Consider the following 22,044-nt stretch of genomic DNA (forward strand, 5'->3'; position numbering starts at 1 on the left):
TAGAAAGAGTGACAAAGTTTAAATATCTCGGATGCTGGTTAAATGAAGAATGCAATCCAGAAATGGAAATAAGTTAGAATTGAAATGGCAAGAAAAAATTTCTCCTGATGAAATCAACACTGTGTAACTGCAATTTAAATTTAGAGCACAAATGGTTAAATATATGTATGGTCTGTACTGCTGTACGGTGCAGAAACTTGGACCTTGAAGACAACATGGATAAAAAATAATAAAAAAAAAACTTGAAGCTTTTGAGATGTGGTTATACAGATGAATGTTAAAAATCCCATGCACAGACAAAACGTCCAATCAGGAAGTACTGAAACAAATGGGGAAATCACGTGAACTTTTAGATACCATAAAAAGAAGGAAAACTGTATATCTTGGTCATCTACTTCATAATGAAAAATATAAGATACTTCAATTGATTATAAAAGGGAAGATAAATGGAAGAAGAGGACAAGGAAGACGAAGAAAATCTTGGCTAGCAAACATCAGACAGTGGACTGGCATGCGCTCTGAGGGGACTGTTCAGAGTGGCTGAGGATCACTCAAAATTTGCCAAGGTGGTCGCCAACCTCCAATAGGAGATGGTACTGAAAGAAGAAGATACTTGTATGTTTGATCAGAACCCTGCAAAATGTTTTGTTGCAATATTCTTAAGTATAGGAATGTATGAGCCTATTATCCATTGAAAATGATGTTGTTTCTTATAAAGCTTTGATAGAAGCACTTGTTGAAGGACGAAGGCAATATGTGTGTGCTTCCTGGACAGACATGCTATTCCTTCTGTGACAGGAGGGGGGGTGGAATTAGCAAATACTATTACTATATTGAATTCATTAAACCTCAAAAGTGTGGTCTTGCACAAAATGGTATTGAAATCAAACATAGTATCTTTTGAAACTATCAAACTGCAAAATTTTTGGAACTTAAACCACAAAAGCAGTTTTAAATGTAAAAAAAAAAGTAATTTTCAAAGCAAGTCTGAAGCTCGGCTACACCATTATTAATTCTAATTGGCATGATTGCTTGTCTCTCTCTCTCTCTCCTGAAATTTTAAGAGATTCTCATCTTACGTCAGTATCAGGAATTATTTACTATATTTTGATGTGATCTTTCTAACATGTAGTACTTGCTTTTATTGGTTAACCAATTGTTATATTGCCTTGTATTGTCTCTCTCTCTGATGTGCTGTCAGTTTCAGCATGAAATATTTGTACTAATTTTCATTGGAGTATTTATTGTCTAATCATATAATTCTAGATTTGACCTTTTGGTTTGAAAGACCTGGATTCATGTCCCATATATGGACATGAGAAACCTGTATAAGGTTTTGACTGCAAATAAATAATTCATAATAATGTTTTACTGTATAAACAACACCAAGAGTAAAAAATGCACTTATTAAACTCTATATTTTGCTGGTTTTCTACCCAGCATCATCAGAGCACAAGATAACTGTGACAGGTACACATCACTAAACTAAGTAATTGTGGAAACAATTACTTAGTTTAGTGACTAAGTAATTGTTTATTTTAACTGACACCTTACAATACATCCTGTATGGATCAGATAACTACAAAGTTAATTTAGAGAAGTCCAGCTATTAGGTCTTGAAATGATATCCTCCTGGATCTCTGGTAAATTAATGCAACCATACTTGTTGAGGTTGGGAGAGTGCTTCATAGCTGATAATGATTCTTAAAATAGCCTCTCAGATCTGTAATGACTTCTATATAAGATAGATGTTTTTCTTCTCTGATCCTATGTGAAGGAGTTTCCAGAGCTTGTCTGCCAATCCCAACTTGCCATACAGATGATCTCAGATGTAATTTTTGTGTTCTTCAAGGCAGATGTTAACTGATCTACCAGTTTGTCCAAAGTAGGCTAAACTGCAGCCACAAAGAACTTTTTTTATACACTCCAGAATGTTCAAGAGAATGTAGTCAATCTTCAGGAAGTGTACCCAAAACATGTGAGATGGGAATGGTTTTGCTGTAATCCTGCACAATGGGGATGCATGTAATATTTTATATATTTTATACGGGCTGTAGCCATTGGCTAAAAAGGTGTTTCAAAGGTCTTTGAACTGTGTCAAAGGCTGTATCACTTGAACAAATAGCCTTAGCTTGGTGAGTCAGTGTTTTGAGGATGCCACACTGTTGAGAAGGGTGGTGGTGAGATTGTTTATGTAAATGTCTTCCAATATGAGTGGGGTTTTCTGTACACAGACAAGGATAATGAGCCATTAGGAAGTCATGTCACCAGCATAGCTGAAAAGGAAAGACTATTGTTACTTTCTTTTTCTATGATGAAGTTTATTTTAGTAAGTTGACTGCTAAGATGTACTAAACAGCAAACTAAACATCATCAATATAGTGTACTAAACATCATCAATATAGTGCAGCCAAGCTGTTGGTTTAAGTGTGTCTGCATTGAGCACTTGGTTTTCAAAATGCTCCGTACAGAAGTTTTCTGGGGGGGGGATAGGGAAACCCATAGCAGTCCCTCATTGTACTCTGTGTGGTTCATCATGACAGTAGCATTTCTGTTATCAGCTTTAGTTAACCACATCCAATCAAATGTTATTTGCCACTGTGGGTACAAGTTCATAGATATAACATTCTACACTGGTCATAATTTTTAAAACCAGTACTGTTTTGGGTGTAACGGCAAAATTATATCCACAACTAAGTATTCTGACTGTATCTTCTGAGTGTTTGCAATGATACATTTACTACTATGCATTCTTTCTATAGTTGTAGGGAGCAGCTTTGTTGAAGCTCAGTAAATTTTTTCAGATGGCAATTCCTCACCTTTTCAAATTCTTTACTAGCTGCATTTTCAGAGATGGAAATTGGAATAGACCATAGCTCTGGATTGACTATTTCCAAAAGTTCTGAACAACACTTAAGCCATTTTTTTATATATGTAATAAGTAAGCTGGTCTGATAATGAGGTAGCAGGGTTTTTTCCATCTTGCAAAAATACACTGTCTAGAGCAGCATTTCCCTAACTGTTCTGTGGAACGCTGGTGTTCTGCGGAAAGTAAATAAGTGTTCTGTGAAAAATAATCAAAATTAATACACGCCTGGAATGGTTTTAAATTCTGTGACAAGTTCAAACATGTTTGAAAACTAGGCACTCCTCACTTTGTGTGTGGATTGTACTATTAAGGCCGGCGCGTACTGGCCTCAACTCAGCCGCCCGTAGTCGACACGTCTGAGCATGAGTGAAGTATAGAGGTATCTATTCTAGGAATCGTGCGGTCACAAGCAAGGTCAATGCGATGTGATGCGGCCCAACATGCTTGTGGTGTGTGCTGTCACATTTTTGCAATGCGATACAGCCAGCTGCAGCAATAGTGTGAGCTTAGCTTTACATTAGATATGAGACCGATGATATTCAACTCTAATGAAGGTTGTATCATTAAAATTTCAGGATTTGTGAAGTGTTCCGTCATAGGAAAAGTTGAGAAACCCTGGACTAGAGAATGCATGGAATTGATGGATGTAATATACTAACTATATAGCCATAGTTTAGTTACCTTGGCTATTATTCCATCCAGTACCAGTAGTTATTTTATTAAATAATTTCTTACCTATCCACATTGTGGATCCAATGTTTTATCATTTCTGTGCATTAGTTTCTTTTTAAGTTAACTTGCAGTGCCATGAAGTCTGGTTTCTCTGCTTCAAGCAGTGTATTCCTATATGAATTAAACTGAATTTTTTATCCACCCTCTCTGAACAATTTTCATTATAATTTTTCCATAAATGTGTAGAACTTTTCTGAAGTTTATATTTTCCACATTTATGCAAACACACTAATTATTATAATTATCATTTTCATTCTGTTATTTTAGACACAGGCAAAAAATATCTTGCTCTTCATATATTCAGCTCGCTCTAGAAAACACTGTTATAATAGATTTGATTACTATAACAAAGTATTGAAGAGTCCCATAGGTATACAGTGGTGTGCTAAAATTCACTGTAGCAAACTGTTTGCTATAACTAACCTAAATTATTCATCTTAGTTATGTAAACTGTGGGCATCTTGATAATTAAAAGAAACACACGTATTAACCACAATGAAAATTATTTAATTGTAAATATTTCATCCTAAGTATCATAGGACATCATCAGTACAGTAGTTTAAAACAATAATAGGACTAACTTACAGTTAGGGCACATGATTACAATAGAATCTCATTAAATGTGCGTAACGTGTTACAGAAGTAAAAAAAAAAAATTAACACAATTTTGTATGACAATTTCCCATACTTTAGGAATAGTAAGAACATTATTGTGGTTTAAATTTGGTCTTTGTAGTAGGGCTTTAGAACTGTCTTTGTATAAACGTTCATGTTTATATAAAGATCTATGTAAAAGTTCAGACTTTTCCCAATGGATCCTATGGTTTGGATTTTCAACTCCATGTTGGGAGAGACCAGATTTCTGTGGTTTGAAAAGATGAATGTGGTCTTGATGTTCTGAGATGCGTTTCTGAACAGACCTACCTGTCTGACCAAAGTAAGACAATTTGCAGGAGCATGGGATCTCATAAACGCCAGGTAACATCAGAGGTGAGAGTTTGTCCTTAGGAGAAGGTAACAAGTTATAGATTTGGTTGATAGGTTTGTAAGTAGTGGCAAAATTGTATTTCTTCATAATTTTAGAAAGACATTCAGAGATGCCTTTGACGTAAGGTATGGGAATCCTATGGACTTCTTCCTGTCTGGTTTGATGTGTGGAGAAGTGACTGATGATTTTTTGAGTTGTTTTTGGATTATATCCATTTAGGATATCTGTATTTTTGATTACTTCTAATTCTTGGTTTAAAGATTCTTCAGAGGAGCAGAATTTGTGTGCTCTGGAAACTAGTGATTTAATAATGCCAGATTGATGAGATGGATGATGAGCGGAAGAATTGTGAATGTAGTGACCTGAGAATGTAGGCTTGCGAAAGACAGATGTGGCGATGGAACCGTCTTCTTTTCTTTGGATGTGTAAATCCAAAAAGGAGATATCCTGTGGAGATTCTTTTTCTAAAGTAAAGGTGATGCAATGATGAAGAAGGTTAATTTTATCTAGAAACAGTTGTAATTCATGTTCGGGATGATCCCAGACTGCAAATACGTCATCGACATATCTTAACCAAATTTTTGGTTTGGGTAGTGAATATTTTTTCCTCAAGGTGTTCTAGAAACAAGTTTGCTAGGTTTGGTGATAAAGGAGATCCCATTGCTGTTCCTTCTTCTTGCTTGTAAATTTGACCTTTCCAGGTGAAGTAACCTGATGGAATAACAAACTTGAACAATTCAACTATATCAGATGGATAGGTTTCGTTATCTAAAAAAAAAAAAATCTTGATGATACTTGAGCACTTTTAAGAGATAGCTTTGAGGAGTGTTATAAGACCATTATTGCTTCTTCATGCAACAAATTAAGGATTCCTTTTTTCCCATTTTAACTTGACTCGTGCTTTTAATTGAAATTTATGTTTTTATTTTAAAAAAATTATTTTGTTGGAAGAACTTTTATAGGAAAGATACAGTATTCAGACCTGGTCACTATAGAAAATGTTTTTCTTCAGACTTTTGACAGATATCGATGTGCCAGACTGGTTATGGATTCTCTTGTAGCATTTGAAGACCCTTCTATGAATCGAATGTCAGTTGCTATTTGTTCCATCCTTGCTGCAAAGGTATAAATTTACTTATCATTTAATAGAGTGCATTAATGACCAAATAAGTATTTTTTATTTTCTTGTATAATGAAACCTGTGAAGTATCCATAACTATAGAATAATATGTACATCCCAGTAAAATAAATAAAATTTATTACTTAAATATTTTGTCTTGCGTATTGTAAGATATCAAGCAGCAGACAACAATAAGGAATGGAATAAGAAAACTGTTGGGCTGAGTTAAAATCAGTTGAAAATAATATATCAAGTTTTTCATTTTTTCAAAGCCCGATTTGTGAGATTTGATAAGATGGGTGTGGTCATCAACATTTGTACAAAGAAAGTACTGAAGCCTTACTTAATAGACCTAATCTCAGCTCTAGCGACTGCCTCACTATACTTCGAAAATTGTTATCCTCAATTGTATTAACAAATTTTATCTCTTTTTTATACAGGAATACCTAGATTATCGCGAGTATTGATTTATCGCGGTTTATAATTTGATACCAAAATTCCAATTATTGTGTTCCAAATTCGAATTATCGCGCCCACGAGATGTAGCCCACTACATATGCAACCAGTTTGAGTCGCCACTCTCCAGGTATCACTCTCTTGTAGCGCTTCATTTTTATCCGACAGTGCCTGCTCACAGTAACTTTCCGCCTTTGCCTGAAATACATGTGGATGTTTATTTCTCTTCTTATTTACCCCTACAATGAATGCTAAAAGAAACAAGGATGATATCAAGTATACAGATATCAAGAAGAAACGTAGAGTGATCAGCTTAGAAGATAAGTTGCATATGATAAATAAGTATGAAGCAGGCATAACCAAAGCCAAAATTGCAAGGGAGTACAATCTAAATGAATCAAGCGTTCGCCATATTTTAGACCATGCTGCAAACTATAAGCAACTAGGACAAAGTGCATCGACCTCTTCTGGGTCCCAAACTATGAGAAACAGAAGCAATCTTATGATTGAAATGGAAATGCTATTGTCAGTGTGGATAGAAGATTGTAACCAAAAGAGAATTCCTCTTAGTCAATTGACTATAAAAACAAAAGCATTGAATTTGTTTGAAACTTTAAAAAGAAAACAATTAGAAAGCGAAAATGATTTCGTCTCAGTAGTGGAAGAAACTTTCTCTGCAAGTTCAGGGTGGTTTGAACGGTTCAAAAAGCGATCGAGCAATCATAGTGTTGGTGTACAAGGTGAAATTGCAAGTGCCGATGAAAAAGCAGCAGCTAGTTTTCCTGGTGAATTGAAACAGGTCATTGAAGAAGGAAATTATACCGATGATCAGATATTTAATGCTGACGAAACAGGCTTATTATGGAAAAAAATGCCCACTAAAACATTTTTAGCAAAAAATGAAAAATCACAGCCTGGCTACAAGGTTTCGAAGGGGCATGTAACACTTTTACTACGTGGTAATGCTTCTGGAGATTACAAGATGAAGCCTCTCTTTATTTATCGTTCGCAAAATCCTCACCCACTTAGAAGTTTAGATAAAAATTTTCTCCCTGTTCATTGGAGATTCAATAGAAAAGCTTAGATGACAAACTATTTTTGAGGATTGGTTTAAAAACTGTTTTTGTCCTGAAGCTGAAAAGGTACTGCAAGTCATTAAATCTTGATTTTAAAATCTTGTTGATATTAGATAATGCACCTAGTCATCCAACAGCACTGAATGATTTGTGCAAAAATGTAAAAGTTATTTATTTACCACCTAATACCACTTCCATCATCCAGTCAGTGGATCAAGGTGTAATCGCATCCTTTAAGGCATATTATTACCTACGAAGTACTTTTTCACAAGCAATAGAAAAGACCACAGGAGATGACGCTATGACTGACAGAATTCTGGAAGGCATTCAAGATCAAAAATTGCATTGAGAATGTCAAGGAAGCATGGAGTGAAGTAACATCTAGCAACCTGAGAGCGGCATGGCAAAAGATTATTCCTCATTGTGCAAATGATTTTAAAGGATTTGAAAATGAAGTAACCGGTGTTATCAATGATATAACTAAGCTTGGCTTCGATCTAGGACTTAAAGAAATTGGAAAAGGTGATGTTCAGGACCTGCTTCAGTCACATGATAAGGAGCTAGATGAAGAAGACCTAATTAACCTCGAGAGAGAACGTGCTTGCAATGCTCAAATTGACGTGGCACCGAAGGAATTTACCTTCAAAGAAATGGACAAAATGTTTAGAATTGCTGAAAATTTTAAAGAAAAAGAAAACCTTGAACTGCGATTCTAATCTCTAGCAATCAGTGAAAGTTTGTCAGGAAATTGAAAATTCCATCCGTTGCTACCAAGTTTTATACGAAAAAAAAAAAGAAAAATTTCACCAGGCAACTCTACACCAATTTTTATCCAAGAAAGAATAATCGTATGTACTGTATGTACTCCTTATATATAAATAAAGATTAAAGAATAATCTCATTTTTCTAAATGAACCTTCATTTTTTATTTAACACGTTTAACACATTTCTTTCTTACTTCATATATAAAATTTAATTAATAGATTTGAAAAATCCTTGGAAATGATCACCCATTTTGCATGCATTATTTTTCCTGATTTTTGCGGATTCGATTATTGCGGTATCTTTGGTGGCAGCAATAACCGCGATAATCTAGGTATTCCTGTATATATATTTTTTTAAATTCAGCAAATAGTTTTAATTTATGAACATACAATTCTGTATCTAGAGGAATTCCATTTTAAACATGCACTCTGTTTTCTTATTCAATTTCCTTATTGTTGTTTGCCTGTTTGTATTTATGCCTACAGATATGCAAAGATATAATTACATAATAAATTTATTTTACTGTGACATACGTGTTATTGTATAGTTAAATATTTTTATAGTGCATGAAATTATAATGAACAGTGAGAAACACGGCCATTTAAATCTATTTTAATTAACATTTAAAAAAAATGAAATCAGAGTACAGTTTTAAATTTCAGTTTTCCATGGCTGTGTGTCAGAAGATACTGTTATCGAAGTTTTAATTTATTAAATATTAATGAGATTAAAGAAAAACAAGAAATTGTAACAAAAGTTGCTAGTTATTAATAATTTGATTGTTTCTCTATACCTGCATGTTATATTATGGTAAACTAACAACAACCTGTTTCCATGTTATTATATGATTCTGTCTATAATTCTATTTATATATATACAGAAGATTATATCTAAACTTATATTTCATATATTCAATTTTGTGGTAAATTATATTCAATTGTTTGATACATTTGGGAGTAACTGTATGATATTCAATAAGTACATTGTTATTGTAACGAAAAAATATTATGAAAAAATATTATTCAAATTTATATAATGCTACAATAGTCAGCATTGTATAAATGGTGGTGTCTCTCTCTCTCTCTCTCTCTCTCTCTATACTACTGAAATGAAATTGGTGCCATCAAAGAATCAAAATGATCTATTTGTCAATTGCAAAATATCATTCATTTTCTACTCAAAACTTCTACAAAGGTGACATGAAAACAGGAGAAAAAGATATCCTTGAAGTATGGAGTAATTACTTTGAAAAACTGCTAAACGAAACAAGCAGTGATGACAGCACAGTGATAAAAAAAACACTGACCAGGCATGCTGTCAGGAATACATATCCATACTTGAAGCAGAAAAAGCCATCAAAGGCTTGAAATGTGGAAAGGCAGCAGGAGTAGATGATATTCAACCAGAAATGCTGAAGTATGGTGGTATAAAAGTCTTACAGTGACTGCACTGCATAGTTCAGAAAGCCTGGACAGAGGGACGAATTCCCGATGATTGGAGTAGAGCTCTCATAGTACCCATATATAAAAAGGGAAATAAAACTGAATGTGAGAATTACAGAGGTATTTCCCTACTGAGTGTTCCCGGCAAGATCTATGCAAGTATACTTGAGAAACGGTTAAAAAGAATTGTGGAAGAAAAGCTTGGTGAAGAACAAGCTGGATTCAGGTCAAATAGAGGCTGTCAGGATCAGATCTTCACTTTACGACAAATAGTCGAGAAAGCATGGGAATATAACAAAGATCTGTATTTAAGTTTTGTCGATTTGGAAAAGGCATATGACAAGGTCCCAAGAGAGAAGCTATTCAATATGCTGCAGTTATATGGTGTCAATGGGGCATTATATCAAGCAATACTTAGTCTTTATTTGAGTTGTAAGTCAGCAGTTAGAATTGAAGGAAGTACAGGAAGATGGTTTAATGTTAAATCTGGTGTGAGACAAGGATGTACATTATCCCCTCTGTTATTCATTATCTATATGGATCACATTATGAAGGAAAGTGGTATTAAACCTGATATCAAAATTGGAGGTGTTAATGTCAGCTCTTTGCTTTATGTGGATGATAGTATACTTCTAAATAAATCTGCTACAAGTCTCCAAGATTCTCTGACTAAATTGAATAGCTGTTGTAATAGATATGGTATGAAGATCTGCAATAAAAAGACAAAGATAATGAAAATAGGCAGAATCATTGAAAATGTCAACTGTGTTGTGAATGGAGAACCTGTGGAACAAGTAAAACATTTAAGCTACTTAGGCATGATTTTTAGTGAAGATGGTAAATTAAATATAGAAATAGACAACAGAATCAGCAAAGCTGGTATGGTGGGAAGTCAATTGAATAAATTCATATGGAATAAGAGAGAAATTAGCTGTATACAAGACAGTGTTCAAACCAGTTTTAACTTATGGATCTGAGAGCTGGGTCAGAAGTAAAACACTTGACCAAAGACTAGAGACCGCAGATATGAGAGTCCTGAGAAAGATTAGAGGCGTGAACAGATGGCATCAATGGCAATATCATATTAAAAATGAGGATATTAGGAAAGAACTTGACATTGTCAGCATCCAGGAATGCGTTAGCAGAGCTAATCTCAGGTGGTATGGTCACTTAAATAGAATGGGAGAGGAAAGATTAGCAAAACAAGTGTTCTCTGCCAGGTTGGCAGGAAAACGACCCAGAGGAAGACCAAGATATAGGTGGATTGATACGGTACAAAGTGCGTTAGACGATAGAAATATAAGATCTGATAATGTTGGAATCTTGACAAGTAACAGACTGATTTGGAGGAAAATTGTAGATAGGAAGTTAGTAATGATGTAATTTTTTCATGTAGTACTGTCATATCCTGTACACCCCTTGAGGGTACATGGCAGGAATTTGATGATGATGATGATGAACTTCTACAAATACAAAAGCATTAATGCCTTATGTGTCAGCTTCTGTTCATAATATATTTTTCTGTCCCAGGTAGAGTGAAAAAAAAAAGTCTGGTTTTTGTTTCAAATTATGGCCAGTATAGCAAAGATTATATATCATGTTTATTAATTGCATATGTTTTTTATCATGCAAAACAGCTTGCCTGTTTTGAAAGATCAAAAAACCTTAATTTCTGAGAGGAGAGCAGGGACCTTCTGCCACCATATGAGATAGGCTAACTTGCCTTCATTTGAAGATCCCTTATTAAGATTTCTTTTAGGATTTGAATTCAGGTTTTTCCAACCAAAAGTTATCATTGATACCAGCTGAGCTACAGGACTTCGAAAATGTGTCGCATCTCCATAACACAGTTGAAATGACATGGATTCAAGCTGGGAGGATCCATATATGAATCCTGTTTTCAGCATCAACAACGCTGATGAGGTTATTTTAGCTGAAGGTGAGTTACCTGGAAACACCAAGGAACATTTATAAAGTCTTTTCCAGGCAAGAGAAAAGACATTTATAAATGCCCCCCTCCACACACACACACACATAAAACTTGATAAAAATTGATGCTAATGAAGATAGTTCCATCTATTCAAGTTCTTTGCACATAGTCATTAAAAGTTTCCTTTAAACAGAATTTAGAAGAAAATTCTTTGATCTCTCTTTTAACCATCTTCTTTGTAACCATGTTTATCAGCATTGTTTTTCTGTTGATGTGTGCAGTCACCAACATAGTTGGCGATTGATTTGTGATTAAGAACTCCACTCTCTTAATGGAGGACTCTTCAACTCTGAGGACTGGGTGACTTCACTCAGTCTTCTATAATGTGTGTATGTTGCATCTACCTACTTGCAGAGTTGAATCATTCCAAATTCATAATCATTTGAGAGGAACAAATATCCAATTATGATTTTGAAGCATTCTCTCTCTGTGTGTGTGCTTCTTGATAATGCTGGCTATGTCTCGAGACCCCTTTCCACCAGTGTTTTATTTTACTCATACATAAATGACTATTCCTTAATACTACCATTCTGTTATAGTACTTTTGAGTATTGTGGTTCCAAAGATAATACTCAGAAATACTGTATGAATATTCTGCTGGAATTAGGCCAAAGAAAACTGGAGAAATGTTTTTTCCTCTTGGAAGAATTAAGATGTCCATTGATGAACATCTTAATTCTTCAAATTAAGATGTTCATCTTCTTTTCTTCATTAAGATGTTCATTCTTCATCGATGGACATCTTAATTCTTCAAAAAAAAAAAAAAAAACTAAATAAAACAAACATGAATAATTGTGAATGAATGCATAGTAATAAACTTGGTCCACTATGGAAGTGGAAACTGCTCAACGATCTTCACCTTTCTCAGAAAATACTGCACTCTCTGGACAAGCAAATGAGAGTTATGGACTTGGTTTGCTAGAGAAGAGAATAAATCATTTTGTGAACTGCCTGCCAAAAAAAAAAAAAAAAAAAAAAAAAAAAACTTAGAAAAAACATACAGTAAGGAAAAAAAAAAAGTTAGTTATAAACAACTTTTCCCTTATTATTGTGTTGTTGAGAGCACACAGTGGAATCATACTGTATTTATAATGTTCATTTATATTGGTATATTTTTTTTTTGGAAATCCCTTAAGTAATATGAGCAAGATATACTACTTACCATACCATTTGAAATGAGAAAATTATTTAATTCCATTTTCTATTTTCCAAAATAATAATATTTAAAACTTATGTGGTGGCTGTGGATTGTACAAGTTGACAAACTTGTATAATCCACGTTGACAAGAACAAAGAACTTTGCTAATGAAGTAACTAGAATCCTTCAATGCTATATTTTGAGATGACAGCTCATTGCTCACTTCAGTGTATACTATAATTTCTCCAGTCATCTCTGAAGATGTGCTTAATGAAAATTGGAAGATAACTTTTATTAACCATGTTTTACTGATTCCAGTAATCTTTGCTCAGGCTTAAGTTATTAGTGTGTTATCAGTATTCCTATACCTATTATTCCCTCAGATTGTTTGAGTCTGTAATATTCCATACATTCTCTCCTCTCTCAAGTGATTATCCTCACAAGAGCCCATTCCTTACTACCATTCATCCTAGTCACATGATAGGTTGATATTTAAGTTGCAACATATGGATTTAGATATCAGGTTAGTGAATTAGATATGAAATTGTCTAGCTGATAGAGATTTCAGAAGGTTATGTATGAGAGAGATTGAGAAAAAGAAAGGTCACAAGTGTGGATTCCACATGCTTGGCACTGGGATCTTTGTCACAGATATTGTCACTGGATTGCAGAGAAGTATTCGGTTGTTTGCAGAGGATGTGAAGCTTGGAAGAGTTATTGGACCACACCATGGTGGAAGTTGTCTGCTGTACTCTCCACTCTGGATGACAGTTACAATCACTGATGGTTTTTGGCAAGCTATTTTGTGGGTGGAGATTAACTGTGCACTAGTCTTTAAATAATAAACAGCTAAATGGCATTGCTTACTCCCTTTGAATAATAAAAGGTGTTAGCAAATTTTAGGGGATAAGATTTTTAAACAAAATGGATATTACTGTATTCCCTGGAATGCCAGGAATATTCCCATTCTTTGGCAGAAATAAACCTCAAAATGGCTATAGATTGAAAAATCAAAATGGAAATGTCACACTTAAATTCAAACTTGGCTTCCATAAATAATTCATAATAATTCCATAATGCATAAAGGTGAACATAGATGAATATGAATGACAAAATCAGAATAATGGAAATAGGAGTTGTCAGACCAAAGAGAGGCATAGTATAGCAGGCTAAAGTAGAGAGTGATGTTGGTGGGATGGCTTCAAAGACAATGGGATTATTATGTTAATATACTAATGTAAGGAGTATTAGAAATAAGGGAGCTGAGTTTGTTGTATTGATTGAGTCAGTATATATGCCCAGAGATAGTTTCTGTAAGTGAAACTTGTTGTCTAAGGATGATGTACTGTCTTCCATTTCAGATAGAAATGGAAGGATATGCAATTTTCTGGAATGGTAGGAGGGTGAAATGAGTAGGGGGGGAAATACTGTTAATGAGGAATTGTCCACAAAGAGTGGAAGTTGAAAATGGTAATACATACGAAGATTTGTACCTATGTGGTATGAAGTTGAAATTAACAAATTAGTATATCTAATAGGATATTGCTATAGACCAGGGAATGTAGAGTACTGATTGTGAAATATTCAAATTGGTTGGGCATGTAAAAAGGTGATCTTGATAGGAGATTTTAATTGCAGGAATGTAGATCCCTGTAATTAAAATGTCGAGTTGCTTCCATCACATGAAAGCAACTCAAGATTTTAGGGTGTTGGGTTTGTGATATCTTCACAGGATATGGTTGTTGATGTGATATTAGCACTGCCACAAGTTGGTGAGAATAATCATGAGGACATGTTTGAGAAGTGGTGAAACAGATAAAGGTTACTGCCAAAAGGAGGATATGTGTAGAACTAAGGTTATTGTGGGCAGATCTGTAGTCAACTCTCATCAGTATGTTGGGTTGATGAGCTATGAAGAAAACATGTTGACAGAGCATGGGAATTGATAAGACTGTATTGATAACTGCATACCAAGAGTTAAATAAGTATAGGACCAAAGTGAATGGACAGCAAAATCAAGCAAAGCGGTGTTGGAAAAGATGTTATGGAGGAGGTGCAAAACTGTCTGCAGTCAGATGCATAAGCAGTATAAAGTACAGGCTAGGAAGATGGCAAGCATAGTAAAGAAAGAAAGAAAAAGTACAGTATGAGAAGAGATTGGCCAGTCAGAACAGTAATTCAGGGGAATTCTTTTGCTATATGGAAAGCAAGAGAAAGAAAATAATTATGAAAGGTTGATATACATTTCATCAGTATACACTATCTACCAGTAATTTTCTGGACACCCCTGTTATTTGAAGTTATGGAACATTCCAGGTTTGTTAATAACCTAAAAACCGGTGTACAGATAGTAGGAAGCAGTATTTCATCGTAGCAGTTGAATACAAATGGTATGGCAACACGTGAACTCAGTGACTTCAAGAGAGGTGTCATCGTGGGCTGTCACATTAGTGGCATGTCCATACGTGCCATTGCCTCTCAACTGGAGCATCTAAAATCAACAGTTGGTGATGTGATCAACAGATGGAGATGTTCTGGTATCACTGGTGCAGAAAAACACCCAGGACGGCTGTCGAAAATGACTGACAGGGACAGGAGGGTGTTAAAACGTGTGGCATGCAAAAAAAGGCCTCAATCAATACAGACCACCCATGATGAGTTCCAGAGTGCCAGTAACACCATGGTAGGCACTAATACTGTATGAAAGAACTCCATTTAATGGGTTTTCACAGTAGAGCAGCGGCACATAAAGTGAACATCACAACAACAAACAAGGCAGCTTGTCTGGCCTGGTGCAAAGAGTCTACGAACTGGACAATTGGCAAAATAGTGGAAAATGGTACTCTGGAGCAGTGAATCAAGGCTTACTTGTTTCCAGTCTGATGGCAAGATGTGGAGGCAGCCTGGTGAACACTTGTTACCACAGTGTGTCGTACCCACTCTGTATGACACACGTTCGAGGACCAGAGTAGCATGTCCTCAATCTGTCACTGAACTCAGTGCTGCTTTGATCGAAGAATGGAGACAAATTCCACCTGATGTCTGCTGCACATTGGTGGAAAACCTCCCTCAAAGGGTACAGGAGGCGATCAAAGCCAAAGGTGGACATACCTAATATTAGTTTTCTCCTTCTGGTATCAATTGTAAATTACTAAAGTGTCTGGATAATTATTGGTAGATAGTGTATATCATACTGGTGTAAATGATGATGTGTAGAAAGGAGGTTGAGTATTAAGAGAATTAGAGGTGAATGAGTTGGGTATATCAGGTGTTTATAGAGTTAGATGCTAATAAGGCTGTGGAAATGTATGACATATCACCATGTATTTTTAAGGAATGTGCAAAACAGTTAGCTATGCTCTTGACATAGTTATTTAATTTTTTAAAGACTTGTAATGGGAGAGGTTTCTTTTCTAAGGAATGGAAAGAAGGCAAAATAGTGCGATTCCACAAATACAGTCCTTGGATGGAAGTTTCTGGAAGTTTCTAATTATATACGAGCCTGTAAATTAGCAGTTGTAGTCAAGGTATTGGAGAGGTTGGTTTAGAATAGAATTCCTTATGTTGGTCAACATGAAGGATAGGTCTTGTTTTAGCAATTTACTTGCATTTTATAAGATAACGGGTGTTACTTTGGGCTGTGCAAAATCATTTGATAGATTGTGTCTTGACAGGTTGATGCGCAAGCTGCAGAGAATGCAAATGGATAGTATATTGGTTGAATGGTTTGGAGATTACCTCTCTGAACGATACCAGTAAGTTGTGTATTATCAAGTAGTATCTTAAAAAAAAAAGGGTAATCAGTAGTAGTGTGACCCAGGGTTCTGTTCTTTTCGGCACCAGCTGTTTAACTTATTTGTTAATGATATTTCATGTGGATCGACTTGGAGATCTTCAGTTGTTTGCTGCTGATGCAAAGTGGAAGAATTATATGGAGCACTATTGATGTTAATTCTTTTCAAGAATATTTAAATAGACTTTAAGCTTTGACAAATAGTGAGATTGTAGTTTTAATATTAATGAGTGCAAGATGTAGCATTTTAGAATGCAGAGATATAAGATTGTGTACTGTATTGATAGAACTGTGCTGCAGGCATTGGATGAGATTTGAGATCTAGGGATGAATTGAATAATAGAATAAAGTTTAGAGAGCACATTGCATGTGTTGCAAAAATTGCATATCTCATTGGATTAAGGAGGTGGCTGTGCAACTGGTCAGATCCCACTTGAAGACCACTGTGTTCGTAGTTGGTCACCTAGTTTTCATTGTAATGTCGAAACATTGGAAAAGGTGCAGAGACAAGCAACTAAGACAATATCAGGACTCTGTAATATTGGCTATGGGTAGAGGTTAAAGGATTATAAATTATCGAGTTTAGTGGATAGGAGGAAAATAAGTGATATGACAGAGATAAAAGTTAGTGAGAGGATTTTATTGGATTAATACACAGGACATTATAAAAAAAAGTAGAGGCAATCCCTAAAAGTTGTGTAAGATATGGTGAAGAACGCCATGAGAGAAAGAGGAGTAGATTTTTTTTAGATGTAGAATTGTGTATGAATGGAACACATTATTAGAATATGTTGTGAATGCAAGGAGTGTTAAGGAATTTGAGGTTCAATATGATAAATATGTTATCAGTTGAATGAATCTTCCGGAATGTGTTTACTGACTCCCCATAGGATGTTATAATAATGATAAGTGATACCAAAAGTGCTGAAAAATATAAGTAACACTATTACTGGTTATTTAGAAGCTCCAAGTAGAAGTGAAGGTATAATCCAAGCAGAATTAAAAGATCAGTTAAGCAGTTTTAGAAATTAGATACAAAAGGATATATAAACTAATTACTAAAATTAAGAGCCAAAAGGCTTCAGTTTGACTATGCAAAATTATATAAGCAAAGTGGATATTAGATCCAGCATTATTTCAAAGCCAAATGTAGAAACCATGAAAGTTCTGTGCTAAGGCAACTCGTTAATGCCGGGAAGTGTGTTCCTGTAAGCTCTCTGGTCAACTTACCTTACGAAACTTTCATAATTTCTACATTTGGCTTTGAAATAATGCTGGATCAGATATATAAACTGTACCAGAACAGACATAAAATGAGACATTTCTGAAATATGTGAGGAAATAAAAGAAATTTAAACCTCAACAGAATACAACCATAGATGTCTAAAGGAAAATTGAGAGCAAAAATGGAAAATACTAAAGAATCACTAGAATTAGAAGTAGTCTAAATGAGTTTGAAATACAATCTAAGGAATAATATTGAATTTTGCACATCACTGGTAAAGAAGCCTGAGAATGGTTGGAATGAATTGCCAGAGGCAGTTCTGGGTGCTTCATCGGTGTATGAGTTTAAGGAGAGGTGTGAAAGATATTGTGTGAATGCTGGCTAGTGTGTGAATAATGCATATCTCACAATGAGTCTTCTGACTCCATGGAGATACCTGTATAATAATAATATTCCTGTAATAATATTCTACTTTTAATCTTCTTCCTCTTGTGCCTTATTCCATCTGTTCGGGGTCAGGCTTTTATATGCGTGATCCCAACCGACCTGTTGCAGAGCCTGACGTTGTGGGGAAAGGTTTTTTATTTGTATGTAGAAGTGTGTGTGTTCACGGGGCCAGTTTGTCTGTTCTGAGAGACAAAAAACCCAAGTTTCCTGGAGAAAAAACCATCCACCAGCTAACTCACCTTTAGTTGGAAAAGACTAGATAAAGGTTCTTAACATCATGGACAGGAATCGAACCCATGTCTTTCTGCCCAGATGGCTTTGTCTATACTGACGGAGCTACGGAGGCTCTAATATTCCACTTTTAATACCAGATTTAATTCCACTCTCCTTCATAATGTGATCTGCATAGATAATAACAGTGAAGATAATGTGTACCCTTTTATTACACCTGATTTAACATCAATAATTTAATGTCACTGACAGTATTGTATTAAAAATGAAGATATTAGAAAACAATTTGCCGTTGTTTGCATTCAGGAATGTGTTAGCAGAACTAATCTCAGATGGCATAGTCATTTGGAATAGGGAGGAAAGATTAGAAAAACAAGTGTTCTTTGTCAAGTTGGCTGGAAAAGGACCCAGAGGAAGACCAACATGTAGGTGGATTGATACAGTGAAAAGTGCCTTAGAAGATAGAAATATTAGATCTGATAATGTTGGAGTTTTGACAGATAGCAGATTGATTTGGAAAGAAATTGTTGATTGGAATTTAGTAATGATGTAACTTATAAATGTAGTACTGTTATAATATCTTGTATCTCCCCAAAGATACATATCAGGAATATGTACCCTCAGGTAAAAAAAAAAAAAAAAAAAATCATTTAAGGTTATATCAGGCTGTCTCACATATTGTTTATCAGAGGGAAACTCTGATGGGTGTGGCTTGCCATATTATTTAAAAAAAAAAAAAAATTCTGCTAACGCCTTTTTTATTCCCCGTATATACGGGAGTAGGCGAGGCCATTTAGCCCTATCTAACTTTTGGAGACTGAGTGGGCAGTTCAATCTCCACTGGTACCCAATCAGAGACAGATGGCCCAAGGCTATCACTAATTAAGCGGTACGCAGTGAAGAGAGACGGCTCAAATGTGCCGCCATCTCGTGGTCTCTAACCCTAACACAATATATTTTAATGTCTGAAATAATGTGGGTTCTACGGTCGATTTTCTTGAGTTTACAGGACGAAAAACCCGAGTTTCCGGGAGGAAAAACCTGCTTGCCCGTGCCAGAGATCGACTAACTCGGGAACCGGTCGAAAAAAGGCTTAGAAAAATTTCCTCTAGTCGCCGACTAGACTCAACCAAGACTTCCTTCGTGCGGCCTAGCGCGATGGTGTGCAAACGCCACATCCACTGAGCTACACAGGCTCTCCATATTATTTAATTTAATTTAATTTTTTCAAGTAAAATTGATATTTGTAAACTGTCTAAATGGTGTAGATACACTTGGATAAAGGATTAAACTAAATTTATTATAGTCTAACCAAGTGGGGAAAAAAAACTTCCGACATCTTCCTCTAAATCCAGAGTAATTTAATAATAAGGTGAGACACCTTTTGGCAACTCGTATAGCTAAATATGACTTCTCCATTACTTCCGCCTTAGTATCACCACCTCTAGGTCTGGCTGCCACTGACGAGACCTCAATAAAGCCGAAAGGTAGTGGCTCTTCCTGTAATGCCTAGCATTATACATGTTTGCAAGGTGATGTGCTTTGCATTATAGGAGATACTAAGACAAGTAGTGATGAGAGCTTGGTCCACCTTTACCATGAGTTGCCTGTCCTGAAGATACTTCAGGTGCAAACTTTGTTTGCTTACACTTGGATAAAGGATTAAACTAAATTTATTATAATCTCTCAAAAGTAGCATTACCTTATTTCAAGGAATGAAAGAATTATTTGCTTTTAAAAATATTATGCATTACATAAATCAGTTGCTTTCTGCACTAAGTATACATGAATGCCAAGAAGTATTTTGATTTTAGAGTATATCATTTTTATATGCAGTCATTTTAATCAGTAGCCCCCCCCCCCCCCCCCGTGCATTTTAAGAATATTGCTGTTGCACTGCATATGAAAGTATTATCAGTTGGTGTGACCATTCAGTTTTAAATAGTTGAAGAATTTTTATCATCTTCCTACTATGTATTAGGCCTACTGGCCTGTTACAGAGCTCACTTGAGTTCTTCTAAGTCGTACCTTTCCCGAGGATAAGGTGACTAGCCCTATGCCTCCCGGTATATCCTATGGCTGTATCTCGTGTTCACTGGGTCAGTTTACCTGCTTGCATTATTTATGAGGAAAAACCCCAGATAAACTGGGGAGGAAAACCCTGCTGTTCATGCCCAAAACTGGATAACTTGGCTATGTCTGAGAAAGATCCTTAAGCTCCTCACATCAGCAATGGGAATCGAACCCTGGACACTCCTTTCCCAGGCATATGGTTGCAAAGTGCATAGCCACCAGGTTAACTTTGGGGACGGTGAAATATTGTGTAAAAAATACAATGTATATTTATTGTAACTTTTATAGGATAATCATGTATCTTATTGGATTTTATTTACTAAACAAATCATGTAACATTTGACATATCAACATATATTTGTATGAAATAGTTTCTGATGTATCAAAGGTTTTGAATGCAGATTTTGCATTACTGGTTTCTTATTTCCAACTAAGGTGATGTCTTAAAAATAAACTCTGAAAACTAAAATTCTTTCATTCTTGGGAGAAAAAAAAAATAGAAGGATAGTGTGTGAAATCATTAAAGACTTGTAGTATAAATTTGCCTTATCTGTTATTTCAGAGTAGGCTATGAGGAAATTGCGCTGCATTTCTGGCCGCAATAGAACTTGCAGTTTGTTCTGTGGTATTAGACAGTGGAATGTGCCTTGTTTGCTGTCACACAATGAGTTTCATTCCAATCTTCTGACAGCATATGTGCGATATTTATTTTTATGATATTTGTAATCAATCAGTCTGTATTCATGCTTATTTTCTTTCTTAGATGTGTATGTCATGTGTTACTGGTAGCGGTTTCATTAATGTAGGTTAACAAATAATTCACTTTAGAATATAAAGGAAATAAAGAGAGGATTAAGACCTTATCTCGAGGCAGTGAAAGTTGCTGAAGCATTACTTACTTTTAACTAGGACATTTAGAGTTCTTGTATTTATTTGTTTGTTAATATTTAAAGCACTTTGATAATGTGTAACTGGTTGGTTTTATATTAAATGAGATATAAATCCATATTATTTATAATCGTTATGCCCAGAAATACATTGAGTGGTTAAAATATGAGATCCCCCCCCCCCCCCCAATGCTTAAATGAACTCTACCAGTGACATAAAATTAATGGTATGTGGTAGGTGCTAGATGAGAAACAAGTTGCATCTGTAAAGCAGTACTTCTGTTCAACCGTGTGTGTGTGTGAGAGAGAGAGAGAGGGGTAATGGACAAAAAATTGTGACTTAAGTGTAATTTTTCAATTACATAAGTGTTTTTGTTTGAATGCATTTGAAATTTTCAGTGTCATTAAGACAGATCACAAAGGCTAACTTCAAAAAAAATTCTACTGCAAATTAAAACATGCCATATAATGTATGTGAGAGTCTGCCTGCCAGCTCGACGTGGAAGCGGCACGCAAACAAGCAGCAATAAAAATCAACCAAAGGGTTGAAACTTTGTGTGAGTTGAGCCCACCCACGCGACATGGAAGTGGCACACAAATGGTAATGAAAAGTTCCGTCGGAATGATGAGTGGGCAAAACGCCACCCTGTTGTGAACTTGTTAAAACTAAGAAATATATAATGAATGTTGTTATGGCAGTTTCAGATACAGGAGTACCTCGATTATCGTGGTTATTGTTGCCACTAAAAATACTGCAATAATCGAATCCATGATAATCGGGATAAATAATGCGTGTAAAATGGGTGATTATT

At 35.3% G+C, this 22,044-nt stretch overlaps 1 protein-coding gene across 1 annotated transcript in view; it reads left to right on the top strand.

The window, feature by feature from the left end:
* LOC150101152 (protein zyg-11 homolog B-like) overlaps positions 1-22,044 on the top strand; it is a 287,455-nt gene that overhangs the window by 149,433 nt on the left and 115,978 nt on the right. Inside the window, exon 7 of the mRNA XM_090401483.1 lies at positions 5,602-5,712. Coding sequence (XP_090257609.1) covers positions 5,602-5,712 — 111 coding nt within the window. The remainder of the gene's footprint in view (positions 1-5,601; positions 5,713-22,044) is intronic.

The sequence above is a fragment of the Typopeltis vanoorti genome, chromosome 12 (genome assembly GCF_054136105.1).
Source record: "Typopeltis vanoorti isolate ZY-2024b chromosome 12, IOZ_Tvanoo_1.0, whole genome shotgun sequence".
NCBI classification, from domain to species: domain Eukaryota; kingdom Metazoa; phylum Arthropoda; class Arachnida; order Uropygi; family Thelyphonidae; genus Typopeltis; species Typopeltis vanoorti.